This window comes from Biomphalaria glabrata, chromosome 16, assembly GCF_947242115.1.
Source record: "Biomphalaria glabrata chromosome 16, xgBioGlab47.1, whole genome shotgun sequence".
Classification (NCBI taxonomy): Eukaryota; Metazoa; Mollusca; class Gastropoda; family Planorbidae; genus Biomphalaria; species Biomphalaria glabrata.
Window position 1 is genome coordinate 23,065,207 of NC_074726.1, and position 25,038 is coordinate 23,090,244.

General features: G+C 35.3%; 2 protein-coding genes across 2 annotated transcripts; both read left to right on the forward strand.

The window, feature by feature from the left end:
- The first annotated feature begins 1,034 nt into the window (after positions 1 to 1,034).
- LOC106050516 (uncharacterized) lies at positions 1,035 to 10,910 on the forward strand. Its single transcript, XM_013205487.2, has 6 exons — positions 1,035 to 1,178; positions 4,187 to 4,297; positions 5,726 to 5,907; positions 6,503 to 6,607; positions 7,233 to 7,325; positions 8,853 to 10,910. Exons 2-6 carry the CDS (start codon positions 4,221 to 4,223, stop codon positions 9,068 to 9,070), a joined length of 675 nt encoding a protein of 224 aa, XP_013060941.2. The 5' UTR covers positions 1,035 to 1,178; positions 4,187 to 4,220; the 3' UTR covers positions 9,071 to 10,910.
- Positions 10,911 to 17,657: 6,747 nt separating this feature from the next.
- Positions 17,658 to 23,949, forward strand: LOC129923447 (uncharacterized). Its single transcript, XM_056014356.1, has 5 exons — positions 17,658 to 17,875; positions 20,745 to 20,926; positions 21,861 to 21,956; positions 22,999 to 23,091; positions 23,461 to 23,949. Exons 1-5 carry the CDS (start codon positions 17,799 to 17,801, stop codon positions 23,649 to 23,651), a joined length of 639 nt encoding a protein of 212 aa, XP_055870331.1. The 5' UTR covers positions 17,658 to 17,798; the 3' UTR covers positions 23,652 to 23,949.
- The last annotated feature ends 1,089 nt before the right edge of the window (positions 23,950 to 25,038 follow it).

Genomic DNA, 25,038 nt, shown 5'->3' on the forward strand with positions numbered 1-25,038 from the left:
ACTCCGCTCTTCACGGAGAATGGCCTAGAGGCGGAACTGTCAAACTGTACGGTGCCCTGCATATTTCCATGAGAAGCTGACACTAGTTTCTGTAGTTTGTTTGGACAGCCAATTCTCTCTAATACGGCAAACATACCGGTTCTGCTGACAAAGTCAAAAGCCTTGGTCAAATCAATAAAAGTTATAAAGAGCTAGGCTGCTGCTTTCGTTTTCTGATTTGAATATAGGTATTGTAAAAAGCATATGCTATTTGTTTTAAATCAGTTTTTAAATTATGTCCTTGTCGCCCAGCCCGCCCTCCCCACTTTAGCCTATATCATAAATAAATCAATAAATATAAACCCTCTGATAACCAGTCTAACTCCTGGCCTTTACGTGTGGCTTAGATATTGAGTCCGGCGGAACTGTTTTCACTAACAGAAGAAAGGGTGAATGCGAGCAACTGGTGGCTAAACCAGTAGGCCTACGTAAGCTTCGGGCACGAGGGGCTCGTTAGCCATTGCTGGCTGGTGGCTACCCATTTGGAAGAAGTAAAGCTCTGAATTCAAACCTCTGCTGTCTTGCAGCTATACCCAACCATGGGAAAGGCTTCGGTAGTCAACCCTGAGGAAAAATCAAGAGCCGGCGACCCTTAATCAGTTTGTAGCATTCAGTGCTACACCCTGGCAGAGCCTGCGATGTCGCTGACCCGAAACTGTATCGGCACTTGCCGTTCCTTTGGATACATCGCTGCGTTGAATGGGAGGGGGGGGGGGGCTATGTGGCCGACATCGTTCTGACCACATCTAATGCCCATGCATTCATGTCATCAATCATCCATGAGATGATCCAGAGTCTGAAAGAGGCCATATAACCATGTAAATATTATCTTAACGGAAATCGCAATAAAGATAATATAGCACTTGTTATAAATATTAATATCATAATTTATTCAATTTTAAAAGAAAGTGGAACGTTGTCGAAAGCAAAAAAAAATAATAAATAACAACAACAATTATTACAAGCATAAATTAAGCGCATATTATAGAGTTTATCACGTCTGCTGGGGTTTTCTAAAGCTTGCTTTTTGAGTTTTTTTTTTTGTTTTAGAAATATACTGGCAAGTGATTTGACGATAACAATAAACAACACTGACAGCAGCTCAGCTGACAATTGAAAGTATCAAGCGTAGTAACTAAGTAAGTGACACTAATTCCATTTTTACGTTAAGTAAGTAGATTTTAGATCTAGATTACTAGACTCTACTAGATCTAACTATTCTAGACCAGATCTACCGCCCGGCAGACATAATCTAGACTAGATTCACTACAAGTACAAGTGTTACGTCTTTACGTACAAGATGAAGATCATCCTCACTCAGTCACTGTCCTCAGACCTCAGATCTATATTACTATTAGATTTAAAGTTAAAGTTAGATCTACATCTAGAGTCTAGATCTACTACTAGCTAGATTATACTAGATTAGATCTAAATCTAAATCTAGAATCTACTAATCTAGATAGATTCTAGATTTAGAATTTAGATCTTAGAGTTAGAGCCTAGACCCCGTAGACTGTAGTGTAGAGGCTAGTCATTCTACATAATTTCTAGATTCTAGAATAGTTTTACTCATTTAGATTAGAATTTATTCCAATTTATGAATTTAGATCTAGATGTAGACTAGATCACACAAAATAAGAGCAGTGAGATTCATTGTTTCATAACAAAAGAATATTTACATTTTCATTTAACTAGTGTCGACTAGTGACTACAGGTACAGTAACACTAGAACTAGAGTCACTAGACTAAGAGTCTATTAGTCTATATAACACCTTAATAAAATCACTCAATTTAGAAAGCCTGCCTTCAGAAGAGAAGACTCTCAAAAGTAAAGTAGCAATTATACATAATACATAAAACACTGAACCATAATCTTCAAATACAAAAACATTTATGAAATACTCAGACACAAAGACTAGATCTAATAGTCAAAGATAAAGGCACATTCCTCATTTCATATAATAAATGATAATAGCACACATTTGTACAAATGTCCTTCCCTAGTGCCTAGTGCTATTAGATAGAGCATGGAATGGGTTGCCTGAACCAGCCAGGAAAACCAGACATTGGTTAACATGCATGACTAGATGCATGATGCGTAGGACTTAATCATCTTCTTTTTTGAAGTATCGTCTTTATTATATAAGATAAGAAAGAATTGCTAAGATTGTTGGTTTACTTGGCTGGCATCATTTTAAAATTAAGCAAACATGATGCATTTATAAAATGTTAGGAAACATCTCTAAATGTTTTAAAGATCTTAAAGTAGACTACAATATCTAACCTACATATAACAGATTAAACATATTTTCATGTAAAAGTATGATATAAGATAATTAGATAAGATCTATACTTAGATAGTACTACTTACTATATATTATATTATTTAATAGACTAATATTAGTAATATATCTAGTACTAGATCATAGTAGATCAAGATCTTTATCTTTTTAGATGTATATAGATCTAGAGAAAGCTCTTATAATAAGAGTTATATTTACATTCGAAACACCTCATCGCCGAACGTCTTGCTTTTTTTTTGTTTGTAATTCATTTGTTTTTATGTTTGGAGCAAAAAACTAAGTTTTTAACTGTGCATGTCCAATTTTAGATAAGTTCCTAGTCCTGTATTTTTGTTCTGTTTTCCAAAGCCGATGGCAGTTTTTTAGATTCTAGTTAACCATGTATGTAAAGCTATTGTTTTAGCCTCCCTCAGTAACTCACTCATATAAGGGAGGAAGGCTATATTATGAGCCTGTTTGGTCGTAGGCTGATGGGCATATCAAAATAAGCTTCCACTCATCTGTAGAAAGACATTCCAGTCACATTTATACTGTTAGCTGTTAAAGAAAATAAAAAAAGAAGGTGTTTTTTGAATAATAATGAATTTAACTCATTCTTGTTCCCCGAACACTACAAAATCATAATTAGAAATATTATTGCGATTAATAAATCTATGATTTGTTCAATGAATAAATATGATCTAGATCGAGATATCTAGAATACATAATTTATGAATGAAAAAAAAAAGTGCTGGCTGCTAATTTGAAACCATAGACAATGTATGGCCCATTCGTGTTGTGGTTACTTTTCGAGTTTCATCAACATTTCAAATCTGTTCATAAATATATCCATCTTATCCGTGCCTTCCAAAAATTTTTGTCTTTTTGTTTGCAACGTATTTCTTTTCCTCGTATCTCTATTTCCTTGCTCATCAACATCCTTTCCTTTAAACTCCTTTTCAATTGCAGCAATTCTGGCCTTCGATTCCTCATTATCTCAATTGATTTTCGCTGCCACTTGTTCTTCCTCTAGCTTCCACTTAAATTTCATCTCTTCTTCTTGCATGTCCAGCTTCCGTTCTTCCAATTTTGCCCTTTCTCTCCTTCCACTCCAGCATCTCTTTCCTCGTTCTGTCTTATGATTTTAACAACCCTTTCGTCCAACATTCTTTCTGGTAGCCCAGACTTTTCCCTGTTTCGTATAATGTTAACAGGTTGCTGTATGCTTTTAGAGCCATCGTACGGACGTAGGTTTGTTCTTACAATTTATGAGAACAGTCTTAGTTATTAGTTGTTAGTTAGTTAGTTTCAATCTCCTAGTTCATGTCAAAGGTTTGACACGTCATAAGTACTAGTATAATCAAATAGTTCACCTGTCCAATTGTTGACACACTTGATGCTCCACCATTGTTGTGAACTCCTAGCTCTCAATAACTCAAAGAGACACCAGAGATGAATTAATAACAGATTATAACTGTAATAAAAGTAATCAGGATAACTGTAGTTGTAGGCAACGCATCAAATGTTAACCATCAAATATGCATAATTATGAAAACTGACTTCTATATTACTTATACTATATGACTAGGCTCCAAAACTCTGACAACAATAACAAACTCCAAGCACTGTCACTCTGTCCCAACCAATGGACCAATGAAATAATAATAAATAAACATAGAATAGAATTCCTTAAATCTTACACCCAAGACTCTATCAATTGTTGTTTACAATACTATATACAAACACAATCACCACTCTCCTCCATAGCGCACTGAGTAGGCTTTAGCAGGGAAGATGATCTATACGAAATTATTTAGACAAAAATGGAAAAAATAAACCTTTATTGTATTTATCTATCTTAACAGCTCAAGTTTTATTGACACAAGTATTAAACAGAAAATGAATAACTTGGTTTTGGCAGCCTTGTTGGTAGTCTTCTTTGGGATAGTTCCTGTCAGAGCCAACATCTTACAAAGGTTTATTTTGATTTTTTTTTTGCTCAGTACTTTCAATGACTATTTTGATTTTTTTTAAACATTTAACATGCTCTTCTTAAAAAAAAAGAGTATATTCTAGCTTTTGATTATAACAAAATTTTATGTTTGAACTAGATTAATTATTTGTTTATCAGCTTCCTCAATTTATGATATAACTTGTTGTGTTTTTATAACCCAGTGTCATGATATGTTTTGGAGAGTAGTGTTGTCTCTCAATTTACACGACAAATGAACTCGTTGGTGTTTCTATTTAAAGACGCTAAAGAAACAATGTGTAGAATTATAATATCTTCAAACTCAATGTCAATATAACAAGTGATCTAGCAATGTACAAATTCACATAAAACATAGTCACTTAAACAGAAAAACAAACAAACTCGACTGATACAGTGACACCATGAAGATAGTGACGATAAATAACTAACTATCACAGAATAAGGTTTACTGGGATATGACCCCTGTTATAGTAAGTTTTGCATCCATGAAATAGTCTTAATAAAAAACGTTGCATTGTTATTCTGCCTTCTTTATTTATCTAAGTATTTCTAAATACCTACTTTTTTAACGTCAATATCTTTTCATGGTATTTGAGATTTTTCTGTCTAAAAAACTCACAATCTTGACCCATAGTTTCCATACACATACACAATTAAACCTATTGTTACGTATCTCTTAATATCCAGGTTCTCTTCAAACTGCACCACATGACACAACGAACTTACCTCACAACTCAGGGCTCCAAAGTATCAGTAACAGTTTAATTTCAAATACATTACAAACACTGTACAGTTGGCAACAACATTACACTGACTGTCAAAAAAACCAAGCCTCTCTCCGGACTGACTTCACACATCGCTCTTATATAGGGTCCATAGGCCTTCTAGAATTGGATGGAACGTTGATCACAATCGCCGTGACTTGCGTGCATATTATTTACAACATGGGTCTTTGCCGAACTGGCATGTACTGTCACTCTTCATGGTTGACCGCTCGTCTAGCACTGGCCTGGGGTGATTTGCGTAGTCTAAAACACACACTGCACTACCCCTATCTGTCTCACCTCCAGGTTTATAACACTATTATCCTGGTCAATTCTTAGCATTCTTGGTTAGTGGCTGTGTGCATGACACCCAGCTTAATTTTTGTTGTACTATTTTTACAGTTATAAGCACTTGGTTTCCGAACCAGGGGTTCTGAGTTCGAATCCTGGTGAAAACTGGGATTTTTAGATTTGTGATCTTTAGGATGTGTCTGAGTCTTTCCATCTCTAATGGGTACGTGACATTAGTTGGGGAAAAGAAAAGGCAGTTGGTCGTTGTGCTGCCCTGAGAAACATATGACTTTTACATCATCTGTCCTATAGAATGCAGCTTCGGAAAGAAGAAATATACTTTTTTATTGTTTCAGTCAAGATGTCTTGAAGGTGTTTAGAGAGGCTCAAAGAATGGGTCTCAAACTGGACACTAAAGTGGGCCAAACTGTGGACATGATCATCAAACCTGAGCTCCAGCAAACTCTTCAAGGCTACCATGAAGTTATGGATGAACTAACACACAAGATGAAGAAAATTTCCAATGATTATCACAAAGGTTAAAAAAAGTTGCCTAATATAATATAGTCACATCACACATTCTTTTTAGAATTATTGCATATTTACATTACATTCTTTTTAACATTCATAAATGTACAAAATTTGTAAACACATTTTGAAAAAATTGCTTTCATATGTGATTCACTTGTGCTATAGCATGCTCAGGGTGCTTTTGTCCAATTTTTTTTTTCAGTTCGGCTCTCAAGTCCAATTTCAATGAAATATTAATGCTCTGTTCATCTAGTATTCTCTTGTATCAGATTTAAGTGTTGTCTAAATAAACATTAGATAAATCAAAAGTTAATTCCATTAGCATTAACTCCATTTATGAAATAAAATGTCTGCCTGGTCATGTGGTATGCTCTCAGGGCTTTCATCTCAATGATATCGGGTACAAACTCTGCCCGCCAGCAGCCGCAACCTTCCAGTCCTACAGGAGTTTTGGGCTATGATGTTATAATCTTCAAATCTGAAAGAATTTTAAGAGACTAGTAAACAAAAAAATAATCTCTTGGATATTGTTAGCTAGTTTTTAAATAATTATACTTAATAAACATGTCTAAACCTGCTGATGCACTTTCTTTATGTTTCAGTGATTGCTGGAGTCTCATTCAGAGACAGCAACTGTTGGTGTGTCAACTACACATGTGGTTGCTGTTACAATCTAGTGGTCGAACAGATATCTTTAAATGATACAGGTAAACAAAGGTTTGAGTTTAGGCAACCTGTCTTGGAAGTATACAGGTAAACACTGGCAACCTGTTTCTAAAAATAAAAATTATGGCTTTTTAACTATGACAGTATGAATTAGTTTATTGCTTTAACTTCGCTTAATATCTGTCCATCTCAAATGATTTTAGGATAAGAAAAACAAACTAGTTTAGTCTTTCTTGCTAATTTATTTACAAAGCTTATATCAACTCACTCTGTCTGTCTGGTAAAAAGTTTGTACACATGATTTCTCCCAAGGCTTTAGCCCACAAGGTAGGATTCAGATCGTTCACTTTAAAAAAAAATAAAAAAATTTAAAAAGCAATCATCCAGACACCCCTTTCTTTCTCCCCCTTTCCAACTTGTCCAGACAAGTGATGGGATCATAGTGTATTGAGAACGCTAAAAGCCTGAAATTGTGCTAAACAAAAACAATTGGTAAAAAAATATTTCTTATCACACAGATTTATTATTGTTAGTCTAGATCTATTATAACTTTAATTACATGACTGATCTAAACTAATTGATACACATTAATATAAGCTTTGTTTTTTAAAAAAAGTTTTTTTTATTATTTTGCTTATTTGTTGGTATTTTCTGTTTAATCTCCAGGCTGTCTGAACATAACTTACCTAGTTGATGAATACGGTTTCGAATTTACTTTCACACTTAATGGCAAAGTTGTAATTGACAGAAAAATATCAGGTCAGTTTTGTACCTTCAGTTGGCTAACATCTGCGATTCTCTTCTTGTTTTTTTTTTTGTTGTTTTTTTTTAAACAGAAGTCTTTGATCCATCTGGACAATTACCTTATTGTATCATAGAGTTTTCTGGTGGTGCATTAATTTACTTCAATAATTATAAACACAAATTAAAAACGGGTAGATTGCTTTAAAAGAAAACTATGTACATTGAATAATATTGTGTCATGACAGAAGTTAGTGAGAAAAAAAATGAAGTGATTGTTTACAGTGATCTAGAAAGGATCTTAGTCATAATACATTTTATAATAGATTCTCAAAAAGCATTTTTTTAAAATATAAATAAAAATATAGATTGTTTATTTATTAAAAGAAACGATTTTTCTGTCTGCCTTTAACTCCATTTATAAACTAAATGTGACACATACTTTGGACTGACAGATTCAATGAAAGGGATCAAAGTAAATGTTTAATGACAACGAGGTCTTGATGATGAGATGAACAGTAAACTTAATCAGTAGTCATCATACCTTGAGTTTCTGCTTCTGCCTCACAGCAAGTTGCACATTTCTCTGGTTCCACCAGCTGCCACTTCTCAGGCACCACCACAATGTATTGTCTGAGTTACAGGGCCACCAAACACAGATACAAAAAGTCATCCTTTACCCTGAAACTACTCTAAAGACAGTATACCACTTTCTTCCACAAAGCTATGAAATAAGAACTTTTTGACACCTCTTGATTATACGCTATTGTTCACAGACATATTTTTAAATATTTTTTTTGCCTTTTCCACTGCAATAGAAAATAGTCTTTTTTTTTTCTCTGTTTTATTGTTAGATTTATTTGTTCAGAAAATTAAGAAGCCATGCACTGTCTTTATTGACAAAACACCTGGTTATAGTTTTTCATAGATATGTACAAGGATGCCCAAAACATTTTAGGTCCAATCATTGTTTATACTTTGTCATTGCATTAGAACATTTATAGGAAATGTTCTGATATAATTGTAACAGGCCTTAGTGAAATGGACAGGAGACAGACTAATCCCTTGAATGGGTGATATATAAATGTGATGTATAATTTTTTTTATCAATTATGGTCAATTGTGTGATATATCTTTTTCATAATTGGAAAGCATTTATTGTGGGGGGATTAGGGAGGCAGTTATCTTTCTCCACACTTGAACACTTTCTCTGTGTTCGTGTTTTGAGAGAAGTACTAAAGTCTAGAATGTACTTTGTATATCTCAGTGGTGCTCAACCTTTTGTGGCCTGGGTAATATTAAATTCTGACACATGTATCATAGGCTGCAGAACTACTAAATCCTTGAGTCCAGTGGTACAAATTCTCTCTGGTTTTAATTATACAATGTGGAAAGAAGTTTTGAGGGGCCAGATAGCACCACGTCACAGGCAAATAGAGCGATACTTTGAGCTTGGCTGGTATTCCCTAATTGCTTAAAAGTTATACGTTAAGGACATTTTAGAAAAGTTTTATGCCAATCTTTAAAAAAAATTCTTGGTTACAGTGAAGAACCCGCCTCCCATCTGCGCTGCCATTCCCTACGTGCATAATCTGGCCAGCTTGTGCCTTCGCTTCTACAACTTGGACTATGTGGACCAGCACTTCAGTGGCTGCGCTTCCATTGAGGCTGAACTGGAAGGAGTAGTGGTGAAAACAATAGAGCTTGGCTGCTTCAGGATTCCACCCACTCTGAACAACTCACTTGCGCATATCAATCATTAATTTTTTATTTCATCTTTTCATTGATTTCAGGATTAAATGAATTCATTGTTAGATCTATTACTTGAAAGTTAATAAAAGATATTTAAATCTTAGAAATGTCAATATAGCGATTATGTATATTGGTTTTTTACTAAATGTGAAAATTGATTTGTTAAAAACATTCAGAAATATATTAATAGTCTTTATAGTTTCAAAAGAAGTTTTGTTACATGAGAAACAGAACATTAAAAGAATTTTGAAGCAAAATAAAACATGTTTAGAGTGTAAAACCAAAGCATTTTTTTAATTATAAGATAATGTATCTCCAATCTTTGTGTAAAAATTCTACACAAAAACTCAAACCAGAAAAATGATAAAGTTCTGCCTGCCACTTTGTGCTTTGACTTCTCTTTACTGTAAAATTTTTTCATAAAATAATGACATAACTTTATGAATTTTTCTAAATGCTGGTTAATATAGTTGTGACATGGTTGTAGTTTTGGTCCATAGGGTTCTATTTAATTGGAAATATAACTATAATAATAATTTCAATGATTTACAAGTATAGAAATCTTAATTATAACACATGGGCTTACAGTTGTAGAGTATAGAGCCAATTTTAAAGTGATAGGACAAATAATGTAAAATGTTAATATCTCCAATTTTTTTTGACTTAATTTTTTTTTTCTTTTCTGATTCTGGGGCTCTATTTGAAGTTGTCAACAACTGTTAAGTAATGAAGGCAAGTATAAGATTATTAAGTACCAGATTTCTTTTTTTTTTAAACATTATGAAATCTAAAATTTATAGAGAACATTTTTTTTCCAATCACACTTCAGTGCTATTTTTTTTTTACTTTCAGTTCAATCATTATTTTCTGATCTGTATGCATAATAAAATTGATCTTTTTCTTTTAATGTTTGCAATGTAGCTTCTATAAGATTGTTCAAATTATTTTCAACTTCCAATTCCCACTTTCCTGAAATTCTCTATTCCTTTGCTGACATTGTTTACATTTCTATGAAATCATTTATTTAATCTTAGGTTTTACTCATGGGAATAGTTATAAATCTTTGGATTGAAATGGCTATAAAAAGAAATGATAATAAGTTACAGTTAAATATTGAATTACCCAAACTTGGCCTCAAACAAACCCAAACATTCCCTAACCATTAGCTGCCCCTGTGCTGTTGGAGGTATATCTTTTCAGAAGGATCATCCTAGCAGTGTCTTAGAACAATATAATCTCTTGAGAAAATATTCAACCTTGCAGGGGTAAGGAGAAATGTAATGTTCTGATTGTCTTTCAATTTCTTCATGAATCTGAATTTGATGATCTTTCATTTTGACAGAGAATTGAAATTTCATGATCTTTTAATTTGTATCTAATCTCAATTTATAATCTTTTTTTTTCTAGACTCATTTTATTTTAAATTGTGACAAAAAAATATAACCATGTTATTCCTTTTTTTTTTTTACTCATTTTACATGCATTTTTTTAGTTATATATTTGTTCTAGTTTTTTTTTTTGTTTTTTTTTTTTTACTCATTTTAACAGGAATTTTTTTGAATGTTTTACTTTAATAACTAGTTCAATTTGTGTTTGCTTGATACTCTATTTGACTGAGCAGAATCTAAGTCATTCTATTTTATTTGTTTAACATGCATATTGTGTACAAAGAATTATTTTGATTTCTAAGCTACAAAGATTTTTTTTTTAGCCTATATGATTTTGATATTAAACTAAAAGGATGTAGTAAAAATTGGATTTTCTTGATTACATCTTTTGAGATGTAGCTGTTTGTACTCTTGGTGTGCTTTCATTTTGGCTTATAATAAAATACATGAACATAAATAACAAGTGAACTTTGCTTTAATTCTTTTGCAGTAAAAAAATAGAATCCTTTTGGATACAGTCAACTTGAAAGGGTTTAGCAATACATCTGTGGGCCTGTCAGTCAACTTGAAAGGGTTTAGCAATACATCTGTGGGCCTGTCAGTCAACTTGAAATGGTTTAGCAATACATCTATGGGCCTGTCAGTCAACTTGAAAGGGTTTAGCAATGTAGGCCTATCTGTGGGCCTGTCAGTCAACTTGAAAGGGTTTAGCAATGTAGGCCTATCTGTGGGCCTGTCAGTCAACTTGAAAGGGTTTAGCAATGCATCTGTGGGCCTGTCAGTCAGCTTCAATGAGTTTAGCAATGCATCTGTGGGCCTGTCAGTCAACTTGAAAGGGTTTAGCAATGGATCTGTTGGCATGTCAGTCAACTTCAAAGGGTTTAGCAATGCATCTGTGGGACTGTCAGTCAACTTCAAAGGGTTTAGCAATGCATCCGTGGGCCTGTCAGTCAACTTCAAAGGGTTTAGCAATGGATCTGTTGGCATGTCAGTCAACTTCAAAGGGTTTAGCAATGCATCTGTGGGACTGTCAGTCAGCTTCAAAGAGTTTAGCAATACATCTGTGGGCCTGTCAGTCAACTTCAAAGGGTTTAGCAATACATCTGTGGGCCTGTCAGTCAACTTCAAAGAGTTTAGCAATACATCTGTGGGCCTGTCAGTCAGCTTCAAAGAGTTTAGCAATACATCTGTGGGCCTGTCAGTCAACTTGAAATGGTTTAGCAATACATCTATGGGCCTGTCAGTCAACTTGAAAGGGTTTAGCAATGTAGGCCTATCTGTGGGCCTGTCAGTCAACTTGAAAGGGTTTAGCAATGTAGGCCTATCTGTGGGCCTGTCAGTCAACTTGAAAGGGTTTAGCAATGTAGGCCTATCTGTGGGCCTGTCAGTCAACTTGAAAGGGTTTAGCAATGCATCTGTGGGCCTGTCAGTCAGCTTCAATGAGTTTAGCAATGCATCTGTGGGCCTGTCAGTCAACTTGAAAGGGTTTAGCAATGGATCTGTTGGCATGTCAGTCAACTTCAAAGGGTTTAGCAATGGATCTGTTGGCATGTCAGTCAACTTCAAAGGGTTTAGCAATGCATCTGTGGGACTGTCAGTCAACTTCAAAGGGTTTAGCAATGCATCCGTGGGCCTGTCAGTCAACTTCAAAGGGTTTAGCAATGGATCTGTTGGCATGTCAGTCAACTTCAAAGGGTTTAGCAATGCATCTGTGGGACTGTCAGTCAGCTTCAAAGAGTTTAGCAATACATCTGTGGGCCTGTCAGTCAACTTCAAAGGGTTTAGCAATACATCTGTGGGCCTGTCAGTCAACTTCAAAGAGTTTAGCAATACATCTGTGGGCCTGTCAGTCAGCTTCAAAGAGTTTAGCAATACATCTGTGGGACTGTCAGTCAACTTGAAAGGGTTTAGCAATGGATCTGTGGGTCTGTCAGCCAACTTCAAAGGGTTTAACAATGGATCTGTGGGCCTGTCAGTCAACTTCAAAGGGTTTAGCAATACATCTGTGGGCCTGGTAATAAGGGAGGTTGAGCTGGACCGAAAACAAAGTGTTATTCATTATATTACAGTTGTTAGGTGCCTCCGCGCTGTGTCTTGAGCAGATAGGTTTAAACAAAGGTAGCTTATACCACCACAGCAGACAAGTACAATTTCTTTCCCTTGTTTGAAATACGAAAAAAAAAATTAATTACCAATAGTTAGTCTTTTTTTTTTAATTGATTCTTATGTTGTCAGGTAAAAGAAATAATTGTGCAAAATTTCAGCTTGATCGGAGATTGGGTGTCGGAGAAATAGAGAAATAACGTGTACAAACTATTTACCAGCCAGACATACAGACATAGTGAGTTGATCTATGCTTGGTAAATATTATTATTTTCATCACAGCAGATTAATGATATCCACCTGTAAATAATTGTTGTAAAGAACCATAGCAGGCATGATTATAATATAATCATACCAACCGTAACCAACGGAATCTTATCTTAAAGTAAAGTTTTTAGCTACTATTACAGGAATGCTTGTTAATACCAGTCTAATTAGTCTTATAGATCTTTTGTTTAACATAATCCTTTAGGGTATTACGTCAGTCTTCGCTTGGTACGTGAGCAGTTTTATTTCATTTAGGATTGAAAAATGACGTCACATGCCTATAGCTATCCGTTTGATCATAATGACAACCAGGCTGAGATAGTATTTTCAAACATGTTTTGTTTTCTCTCTCTCTCTCTCTCTCTCTCTCTCAATCAGGAATGTAACTTACATACAGGGGCGTCAGGCTCTATGTGCAATCGGGCAAATGCCCGATGGACCGGTAGCCTACTCAAATGGGCCGGTGGGGCCACCTAAAGGACCACATGGATGTCATTATGACACGTATTATGCTACATTGAGGTTTTCTAATATTATAATAATATTATCTTATAAAAGTGACTTTTGAGCGTCGTGTTCAAAACATCTTTTTAATTTAATCTAACACATTTTTTTTTCCTGGACAAGAGGCGCGGTGGCTGAGTGATAGGGCTCTTGACCTCCGAATCCTGCAGAAGACTTTGGTTTTTAATTTTGGGATCCACCTAAACTCCTAATGGTTACCTGACATTGGTTGAGGGAAACGTGAAGCCAGTTGGTCGTTGCTGGCCACGTGACACCCCACACCCAATAGATCGCAATTTACTTACACACTTGTGGGTTTCATCATTTAAAAAATTAAAAGCAACATGAAGTCTATATTATCTTATATCATTATATACAATTTATGGGCCGGATTGTAAGGTAATGCCTAGACCAGTGATTCCCAAAGTGGTCTATATAGACCCCCAGGGGTCTACGACGACTTCCAAGGGGTCTACGAAAATGAAAAAAGGAATTGGGGGTCTATGAGATGTAAATGGGGGTCTACGAGAGTGGATCTCGATTTCAGTAGGTCGTGATTTTAATTAAAATCTTAAAATAATAGAATTAACTATTATTTTATACAAATATAAATTATTTGAAAAATTATTTTAGAACCTTATTCAAGTAGCTTAATTTAGTCTACAGCGAATTTATATTTAACATAGTCATATTTAATTATGAAATTTCATAGTGGTATTTATGTTTGAAAATTTAGCTTCTTTCAATGTCGAACTTATATTGCGTATCTGTAATGTATGCAACAAAGTGTTACTGACGCTTTGAAACCACCTAGGTTGGAGGATTTTTTTTTAGACGATGCCATCTTAATAAAAAAGATGTAGATTTGAAACGCTTTTGAACAACCAATAATAAAGTTGAGAAAAGATCTATAGTGGACAAAATCTTTGCTTTTGCGTCAAAAAGAGAAGATGATGGTCTGCAAGTGTCTTAAAATATCTTTTACTTATTGCGAAATTTGGAAAAAATCACACAATAGGCGAAAAAATGATTTTGGCATGCATTGAAGAAGTTTTAAAAACTATTATGTCCACAAACCTACATCTGATAGTATTACAGAATTCCTTTAAGCAACAAAACAATGCAAAGGCCTATTGGTGAAATGAGTTCCTAATACAAGTGAAACGAGACAATATTGCCTGGTAATAAAATAATTTTATTGGCGAATGTTTGTTTTATTATAGATAAAGAAATCCACGAAAAGCTTCTTTTTGCAAAAACTGATAATCAATATTGAATGTTTTTGAAAGACTACTATAAAGAAAAAGCACTCCCTTTAACTATAATGCCAGTAGCAACGAATGGAGCACCTTTCATGGTTGGGTCCTATTGTAGATAGTGAAAAAATGGTAGATGCTTGAATATCTTCAATTTGTTATTAACGCAGTTAACCCAAGCAACACATCAAATAACTTGCTCAAATGTGTTGAGAAAATGACCAGAAACTTTCATCAGTTTGTCCTTCACACTGAAGTGGGATGGTTGTCGAAAAGCTTTATTTTATTTTTTCTTTTTGACACTGTATCAAAGTTCTTGGATGTCAAAGATCTTATTTTAAAACGAAATTTAATTCGTTGAAGGTTGTACATTGCTTTTTTTAACAGACTTGTTTTATAAATTCTATTAGGTTAACTTACATGTGGTCATAGGCGTAGCCAGGATTTTTTTCGGTGGGGGATTTTTGCAACCCAACCTCACCTCCAGCTACGCCCATGCATGTGGCCACCTGTTATTCTAGCAGTTGTGTTTATGTTTGTAATGTTGTTACAGCGCCTTGAGCCTACATTTTGTTTGTTAACAGCGCTTTATAAATAAAATTATTATTATTATTATTATTATTCCTAATGTCCATTAGACATCGTTAAAAAAAACAACACATTGGAAGTTCATAAATCAGAAAAAAATTAATTCAGCAATATTAGCTAACTAGGGGGTCTACCGAATCCTGGAAAATATGACAAGGGGTCTACGAGCCAAAAAAGTTTGGGAACCACTGGCCTAGACAGATTTTGACACCCAGTCCGCCCCTGCATATATGTTATACAGAAAAAAAAAACAACATACTGGTGACGTGTACATTCAAGAAGGTAAGTTAACGGAAATACCTAGTCATTCACATAGTACTTCCTCGGATAAATGTATATTCCCTTAAGCATATTAAAGGTTAAGTTGGGTTTTTTTGTGTGTCACTATCTAGCTTTTATCTCAGTTCCTTGAATAGCTACATTGTATCAAGACTCACACTAAAGTACCGAAATGTACTTAAAAACATATTTAGGTATTGGCTGTTTGTTTACCCTGTGAGCCACTAGCGGATCCAGAACTTTGGAGTGGGGGGGTGGCGATTTTTTCCCAAACCCTAACCCTAGCGCCCAGTAAACCCTAACCTTATGCATTAACGTGCGAACAGCATATATATATATATATATATATATATATATATATATGCATTATTCACTGAAGAAAAGTATTCTCCTGACATCTACAGCTCATTATTCATCAGTGGAGTTCGGGGCGAAGCCCCGACGCCAAAAGTGTTTTCTTGCATTATTCACTGAAGAAAAGTATTCTTCTGACATCTACAGCTCATTATTAATCAATGGAGTTCGGGGCGAAGCCCCGATGCCAAAAGCGTTTTCTTGCATTCTTCACTGCAGAAACGCATTCTCCTGACCTAAAGCTCCCTATTAAAAAAGGACCTTTTGAATAATGTTGTAAACTATTCTAATATGAATTTATTTTCCCTTAATGCATTGCAAATAAAACCGATTTGTTCCTTGAAAAGATAAGATACCCCACATATTTAGATTAAAGCTTTGAGGATCGCCGCCGAAGAAAAAATTATTCGATAAATAATATTGAATAAAATTCAAGCGTAAATTGTGAGTTATAGTCCCAAATTTATGTAACTAGAAGATATCAGATTGAGTAAAGGTTGGAAAGGCGACTAGGAAACAATTATTTTGGTTTAGAACTCATCTCAATCGTGACTCTTGTACTGAAAAAATTCATTCGTTTGAATTCTAACTTTTCTAAAGCAAAGTCTTTCTTAAAATAATTATGATAAATTCATGTGAAATTACTTAAGCTCTGTCTGGAAAGGGGAAGGGCATTAGAGTGAAAACGATTAATCCTCGCTCCTTTTTATAATTTCTGCTAATGATTGCATTTGGCATTAAAGAATAGGGGTGGGGCGACTCGATATAGAATGTAATTTATAGTATATATAAATTATATCAGTGACATATTTTTTTTTATTTTGTAATTTCTTAACTATAATACAAAAAGAAAAAGTATTTGTTTGTCCGATGGGGGAAATGCGATTGCATGTATCGCCCCTCCCACCTGGTACAACCCTTTTTCATTTTTTATTTAATAATTATAAAATTTGAGATTAGAGTGTGGTGCGACATAATATACAATGGATTCACATATCAATACGTAGTTTATATTATATAGATATTCAACTAATTGTGTTCACAAACTATGATTTCTCCATAAAAATAGGACCGCCCCCCCCCACTAAGAGGGCTAGAGTGGGGAGGGCAGTACAGGCAATCGCATACCCCCCTACCCCACCGAATCGGCCGGAATACCAGAAGGGGAGCGACATAATATAAATTTTATATATTAATTCAACTAATTTGGTTCACAAACTATTATTTGTCCATAAAAGTAGGACCGCCCCCCCCCCAACTCAAAGGGTTTAGTTGGGAAGGGCAGTAGAGGGATTCGCCCCCCCCCCCCCCCATCGGTCAATAGGGGAACGACATAATATAAAGATCGGTTAAAATATCAATAACAAGTTTTAATCATAAAGATATTTAATTGTTTCTGTTAGCAAGCTGTGATTTCTGCAAATTAATTGGACCGCCCCCCCCCCCCACTCAAAAGTTTATTGTGGGGGGGGGGGGCGGATTGATGCCATCGACCCCTCCCGACCCCACCAAATCGGCCAACATACTAGAGGGGGGGGCGAAATAATCTAAAAATATGTTAAAAATATAATTAATTAGTATATATTATCAACATAAGTAATACATACGTATACAAATTGCGTGAATTCTAATCTAAAATTAGTCCGCCCCCCTTCGGGGGGGGGGGTCCGGCCGAGTGGGGGGGGGGGGGCGATCGCCCCTACCGCCCCCCCCCCCTGGATCCGCCAGTGCTGTGAGCTAATTTTTTTGAAAATCTTATGCTTTATGACAAATGCTTTATTTAAAACGTTTACAGCGCACTTACATTGAATATGAAATGTCATTGGGCTTTTCCTGTCTCTTGACGGACAGGATATTTATCAAAGACGAACTTCTAATGCATTTGTTGTTTTAAAAGAAGTCCATATATAAGCGCGTGCCCTGGTTTTACAATCGTTTAGCGACAGCCTTGCGTATGTTTTCTCTTAGTCTAAAGTCTTTAAAGCTTTCACATTTTTAAGATGAATATTTTGGTGGTGACAATTTTGTATGGACTTAGTCTAGGCAGTTCCTTCGGGAAGTCGAATTCTCCTCTAAGGTTTGTTATGTTGTGTACATGTTTGTGTTTGTTAGTGTTTGTTTGTTTTACTTTAATGCGCAAGCCTTTTACAGTTGTTTAGAAACCCACATCTTTCTTCTATGCAGCATAACATGACCTTGCACGCTGGACTGTCGCTCAGATTCATCCATGGTCCCGGGTTCAAGCCCTGCCCACTCCCATCCCCCGTCGTCCTGCGGGAGGTTTGGACTAGGAAGTAAATTATCTTCAACTCTGAAGGAACATCCGAAACATATAAAACATTTTACAACAAACGACCTTTTTAAACGTTTGATTCATTTTTAAAAAATGTATTCAAAATTCTTGAAACTAGTGAGTCCAGCCAAGACCAATCGTTATAATAGGCCTCAACACTTATTTGAGGACGTCACAACCTATGGGCAGACTAATAGCTTGTAACCACTTCGTACAGACCTGTGTCCTGGAAAACGAGCTATTGGTCTCTGTGTGTACTTATGTTTCTTGTTGTGTGTTGTGAACTGCTTTAGCTGTACTGGTGTGCCAAATGTCTAGGTCAGCTTCATGAGCTTGTGTGTGCATTGTGTTGTTTTGAACTGTTTTGTCATTGTTGTGTGCTTAAACCTTCGAAAGAGACATGTTTTGTTAGTGTTCATTACCCACAGGTTGTGACGTTGCAGGTCAATATTCAGGCCTTCTATGACGATTGGTCTCTCTTGAAGCCACCTTTCAATACACCTCTGCTTCCACCCAACTCTAATGGACCTCATTCACCTATCGTAAACAAACAACATTTTGTCACGTGGTTCTCTATATCTTCTATACAAATTACGCAATCCATAAAGGCTGTCACGTGATACGTAATTTTCATTGTTTTATCAATATTATCACGTGGCTAAATGTTGTTTGTTTACGATTGGTGAATGAGGTCCATTGGTACCTGACTTTAGTTGGGAAAAGTAAGGGCGGTTGGTCGTTGTGCAGCTTGTGCTCGTTAACCGTTGGTCAAAGAAACAGATGACCTTAACATCATCTTTTTGCCCTATAGACCGTATGGTCTGAAAAGGAACTAACTTTTTACTTAAAATATTAACAAAATATGTGTAATTGAGTTAACGAGACCTACTTTTGTGTTGATAACTTCATCATAAACAAGTTATTGTGTGACTAGTCACGTGATTAAGGTTAAGTGAATTGCTAGAAACCTTGACACTGTCAGACCATTAAAAACATCTTTCGTTTAAAAATAACGTAATAACTGCACTGACATATTTTAGTAGCAATACATTTCAAAACATTGAGCGAGTTTGTATCTCACACAAAGACCGCACCACAAACGAAGAGATTAGAAACAAGATTAATACGTAGATCGGACCCCACGAGTACCCGCTAAGTACTGTCAATAACTCAAACAAAAACTCTATGGCCATATCACATGGTCCTCATGGCTCGCAAAGATCTTCCATCAAGGAACAGTACCATTAAAAAGAAGAAGAGGCAGACAAAGCGACGGGAGACAACATAAAAGATTGGACGGACCTGACATCGAGAGCGATTATATCCAAGGGATAAAGACAGGAATGGAGGAATACAGTCAATAGATCTTGTGTGGTGCCCCAACTGTTCAACAAACTTAGGGGTATGTGAAGGTTAAGGTCGTTTGTCCTAGCACCCAGGACGAGGACTTTTGTTGCTGTGGTCGCAATAGTCCGGGATTCAAAACCCTAACCGCTGCCATCTTCTGCCATTCTGCATTGCCATTGTTGACCTCTCACACAGTTTACAACCATTAATGTTATACACTCTGTGAACGTTTGTACCCTTCACATTCGAGAAGTTTCTAGGAAATGTTAGAAGTCTCATTTCGAGTGTATGCCCCAACCTGAAATCTTAATATTCTAATCTTTTTAGAGTTTACTTGAGTTTAAAGTATCAAATAAATCATCTCTAGAGACGTACAATGCCACAGATTTCATAAACATGAGGGTAATTGCCTATTTCTTGTTGAATCTTCTCTTGTAAAAGATCTTATTGGAGGTTTTAACAATATCTAATACAATGCCTAGGACGGTAAATTAAAGTTCAAAGTACATATCCGAAGGTTAAAAAGAAACTAGACAGTTGCTGTATATCGTTTGGATAAGAATTACTAGCTTTTTGTCCACATTAGGAAAACTTTTGTTTGACCATTATGTTTTTTTTTTTAAAGAAATTTAAATTAGGTAAAGGAACTAGAAAATATTTAAATTGAAATGGCTAGACGTCATCGGATATTTCCACATTCATTTCAGGTTTTAATTATAATGTTCAGAAAAATTCTACACATCATCTTCTAAATCTAGATGTAAAGGCTTATTATTGAAATATCATTGACATACTATAAAGTCTATATTAGATCTATACATTCTCTAAACCAGAATTCTTTCTTATCTTATCTTCTTCTTATCTTATATGATACAGACGGGGGAAGAGGGGACGGAAATGAGTGCGGGGTAAAACAAAGGTTCCATTGTTGTTGTTTTTTAAATCTAACATTCACTCTCGCTTTATAACTTGTATAAAGGAGGTATTGTTTTGTAAACGGGTCTATAGAATGTTTTTTCTGGTTATTAATCTTAATTTGTACGAATGTTGATATTAACACTTTCGTCACGAGCACGTCTCTTCTTTTTGTATCGACGGAGATGGCGTTGTGGTTGTTGATAGTTTGTAGTTCATAGTTTCTGTGTTGTTGGTTTTTTTTTTAATATAGAAACCTGCCTGAGCGGACCACATCGATGGTCGATTTTGAGTTTGTGTTTGCACACAAACTGTCTCCGTAAGCTAGTTATCATTGACTTATATTTCGTGTATATCTATGTATTCACTGCTACCCTTCGTCTCTACATAGTCAACAGGTCCTCCAAATTCTGAGAGAAAACGTTCCTGAAGTCAACGGAACAGTATTCAGTGAGGACGATGGAGATAGTTCTAACTTGAACGACCAGGTTGACCAATCAAACTATATTTTTCCGGACATGATCCAAGAATTGATGACCGAGGCTTTAGTTGCTACTAATTACAACCTGAAAGGTAATTTGTATCATTTTTTGATTGTTTGATTTGTTTTCTTTTACTTGTTAACTATAAAAAGTGATTTGATGTTGATTGATACCTTCGCTATGTTAAACAAAATGTGCCAGCAAAGAGTGTGTATAAATAAAACAAAAATAACAAAACTATAAAGACAGTTTGTGCTAATATGTTTATATTGCGTCATTGTTTATTGTGATTGTTTCGTGAGAAAGTAGGATGTGACGTAATAAGAAATAATAATGATAGTCTTCAATGTCTACTTATGTATAAATACAAAGTCTCTGTTGTTATTATTATTATTCATTAATGTCTACAGTGTTTTATTATTTATTTATCTGTGACAACAGAACATGGTGTCAGATGTGGCGTCAGATCTAGTGTCAGATTAGGTGTCAGATCTGGTGTCAGATTAGGTGTCAGATTTGGTGTCAGATTGGTTTGAGGCGTTGGTAGCTAAAAGTACATTTTATTTGTATCAAGTGTTATTAATTCATTTTGTTTTAGATCTAGATCTAAACATAGAATCTAGAATCTATAAGAATAATGGAATTATTCATTCCCCCTAACCGTTGTCACTAGACGGTAATCTCTGAGAGATGGAAAAAATGGAGACAAAGTTTTGAACTGTTTATGGTCGCCACTGAAAAGAATACGAAGCCCGAGCCAGTGAAGAAAGCTTTATTGTTACACCTGATCGGTGAACCCGCTCGAGACATCTACAATACTTTTCAAGTATGTGAAGATGAGACTGTAGACAAAGTAATTGAAAGGTTTGAAAATCAATCCCTTCAAAATATAATTAGGATTGTATTAGATTTTGGGTCATTATTTTTTTTTATGTTTCTTATTGATTAAAATTAGTATTAAATAATAGTTTCCCATCTTTAAATTACAAAGGAACTAGATCTAGATCTATATTTTGTATTATCAGATTTAACCTTCACTCAAAACAATTGTTGGTGTAGGGATTTCACTTGTGGCTGTTGTTACCAGGTGAACTTAAAGAAAATCCATCTCAAGGCTACAGGTAAGATACAAATAGAGTCATTGAACACAAAGTCTTCCACTCTTCCTTAACTGAAATAGTGTGTATTAGGACCTCTATATTTGTACACCTCTTAACTTTCAATAGAAATGACCTTTCACTACTGACTGAAGGGGAGACAAAAAGAATGATTGGAATGACAAAGCTTAGATCAACTCTGTCTGGTCTAATGTCTTTTACTCGTTATTTGCCCCACACCTATTCTCCGATCAAAATAAAACTTTACACAAATATTTGTTGTACCAAGCAAGACATAAATCAATCAAAGAATTAACCAATTAGTTAATTCTGTTTGGTATAGAGCAAGGGAAATAAACGCTACTTATTGAGATATGTGTATGTGGATTTATTCCCCTTATTTCATTTTGTACACGCTTTCTCTCCAACTTCCCATTGTCGGATCAAGTTGAAACTTTGCATAATTATTCATAAACGATAATAACGCATCAATCAATAATAATAATAATAATAACAAATAGTTCATCAATTTGTGGCAATAAATTAATTTTGTTTTATATTAAAAAGGGAAGCTTAATCATGCGGTATTGAGATATATGCCAGAATTTTTTTTCCTCTTCTTTCTCTTAGATAAGCTTTGCTTGTTTTTACGATAAAATTGAACTACCTATTTATCTATCTATCTATCTTTATCTGTCTATGTCTTTATATCAATCTATCCATCCATCACACGCTCTCTCTCTCCTTTTCTTTAATATCGACAAAGCTGGAATGTTATATTAACACCCGCAAAGAAGGACCTATTGACTAGTCTTAAATAAATATAAAGAGATATGAATGGGTATATAATTAGTATGCATAACTATTTTTTTTTAATTGTATTTTTTTTTTCGAGTCCCCTTATGGGTCCTGTACTGTACATCCGGCCCTGAAAATATATTTATAAGCCTTTTTTCCCCCAATGAATCACGAATATGTCCAAATCTAAGTGTCCCCTCTGTATTGAAAATATATCTGATGCATGAAATTATTTCATTCTAATCTTGAATATGGCTCTTTTCTACAGCGTGCCTCACAATTGCCTATCTCCCAAACGAGCTCGGCGCTCAAGTCACATTGACGATAAATGGAAAAATAGTTGTCAACAAAAAAGTTTCAGGTATGGCAGCCCTTTTTTGTGTATAGACTTATATTACATTCGAAATATGTTGCGTAGACTACTATAAACCAGTGTTTCCACTGTTTCTGAATAGTTTTTATCTCAACATTGCTGATTAAACGCATCTGGTGTCCTTTTGGTTGTCTATAGCGTAAAACTATAACCGTTATTTGTTCTGTGAGCGAATCACGATTTAACACCTTATTTTAGTGTATGTCTGCTTAAGAAATATTATCATAATCACATTAACCTCGTTAACCGTGGGCCACAGAAACAGATGACCTTTACATCATCTGCCCTATAGATCGCAAGGTCTGAAAGGGGGACTTTACATTAACCTCAGTCTAATTCATTGAATTTGCATTGCAGCGAGAAACCCGCCACCTATTTGTGAAGGGATCCCTTTTCTTCACAAACTGGCCGGACTGTGTCTGCGTTTTTCCAACCTAGACTTCAGCAACAAACATTTTACCGGATGTGCTGAACTTGAAGTCAAGTGGATCAAAGTTGTTGTGGCGAAAGTGAATCTCGGCTGCTTTAAGATCCCACCAAAAGAATAGAGTAACTTTTGTCTTATTCTCATGTTTTCTCTTAATATGGACATTTAGAGAAGGGAGAAAAACATAATAGCATTTCTTAAACTAGTTGTCTTGTTTATTATTTAAGAAAGTGTTCACCTATTTTTTCAAGCATTTTCGTTTAGATTTGTTTTTAAATTATTGAACTTTTTTTCTGTGAATTAAAAAGATCTCGTTTGAAAAACATGTACGTTAGTGTCTTATGTGTTGTTGGCAATGTAATCTCTTCACTACTGAATAAAAATAAATAAAATACAGAATAAAAATGTTTTAAAACTTACCCAATTATTCTGAAATATATTTCTACAATGTTCCTTATATAGGCTACATCTATAATTAATGTCATTTTTTATATACTTACAGTAAACAATAAGAAACAATGTCTAGAAATCATAAAGAAGTACAGGCGATATAAAAAGCTTAAGCTTAAGCTAAATGGTCAAAATACTTTATCGGTATTCTAGATCTAGTGAATTCGAATGCATTGTTTGCAGGATTTTGGACGCTCTTTGCTTCTGGCTTAGGAGTTTTGATTGCTCCTGTGTTTATTTGTCAGGGGAGTATATCGATATAGTTGAATTTTCTAATTGCAGTGTTAATTTTGCGTTCTCCTTCATATTTGTTATTTTCTTCGAGTCGGTCGCGTTCCAATCGCGTCATACTTCCTTTATTGTTTATTTCCTGTTCCTTTTGTTATTGTTGTGCATTCATTCAAAGAATGTCTTATCCGACGTTTTTGATTGAAAAAAAGGACTTAGAGGGTGGTCTTGTCCACCCGAAGGGTACTCTCCTGTTGAAACTATCTGGCAATAACGCCATGAAATCTTCTATTGGGAGCCTTTTAGAGGCTCTCAAGTTGTCAGCTGCTGAAGTAACAGCATTATATAGGTTCGAAAACCCTTATACATGGTTTTTGGTACCAACAACTGCGAAAGTAAGAGACAGACTTGTTGGTAAGTCTTTCGGTAGTGAGACTTCCTTCAAGGTTGAGATCTTCCCAATAGAGGAAGAAAGGCTGAAAATTACCCTCCATTGGGTATCGCCTTCAATTGCGAAAACCAAGATCGTTGAAATCATGGAAACATTTGCAGAGCAAGGATCCAAGGTGGAGGTGACGAAAATAGGTGCTTCGGACAAGTGGGTTTCCTTCATCAAAGCAAAAAAAGATGCACCCATCCCACACTACATCCAGCTACGGTATGAAGGGGACCCAAAAATTTATAAAGTTCTAGTCACCATACCAGGTCGTAGGCAACAATGCTTACATTGTGGACTGGACCAGCATTGGTCAAATCAGTGCCCCACCCGAAAGGCCGGCCCGGCTCGAACTGTGCCTCCCAAGGAGAAACCAGGCCCTCTGAGCTATGCA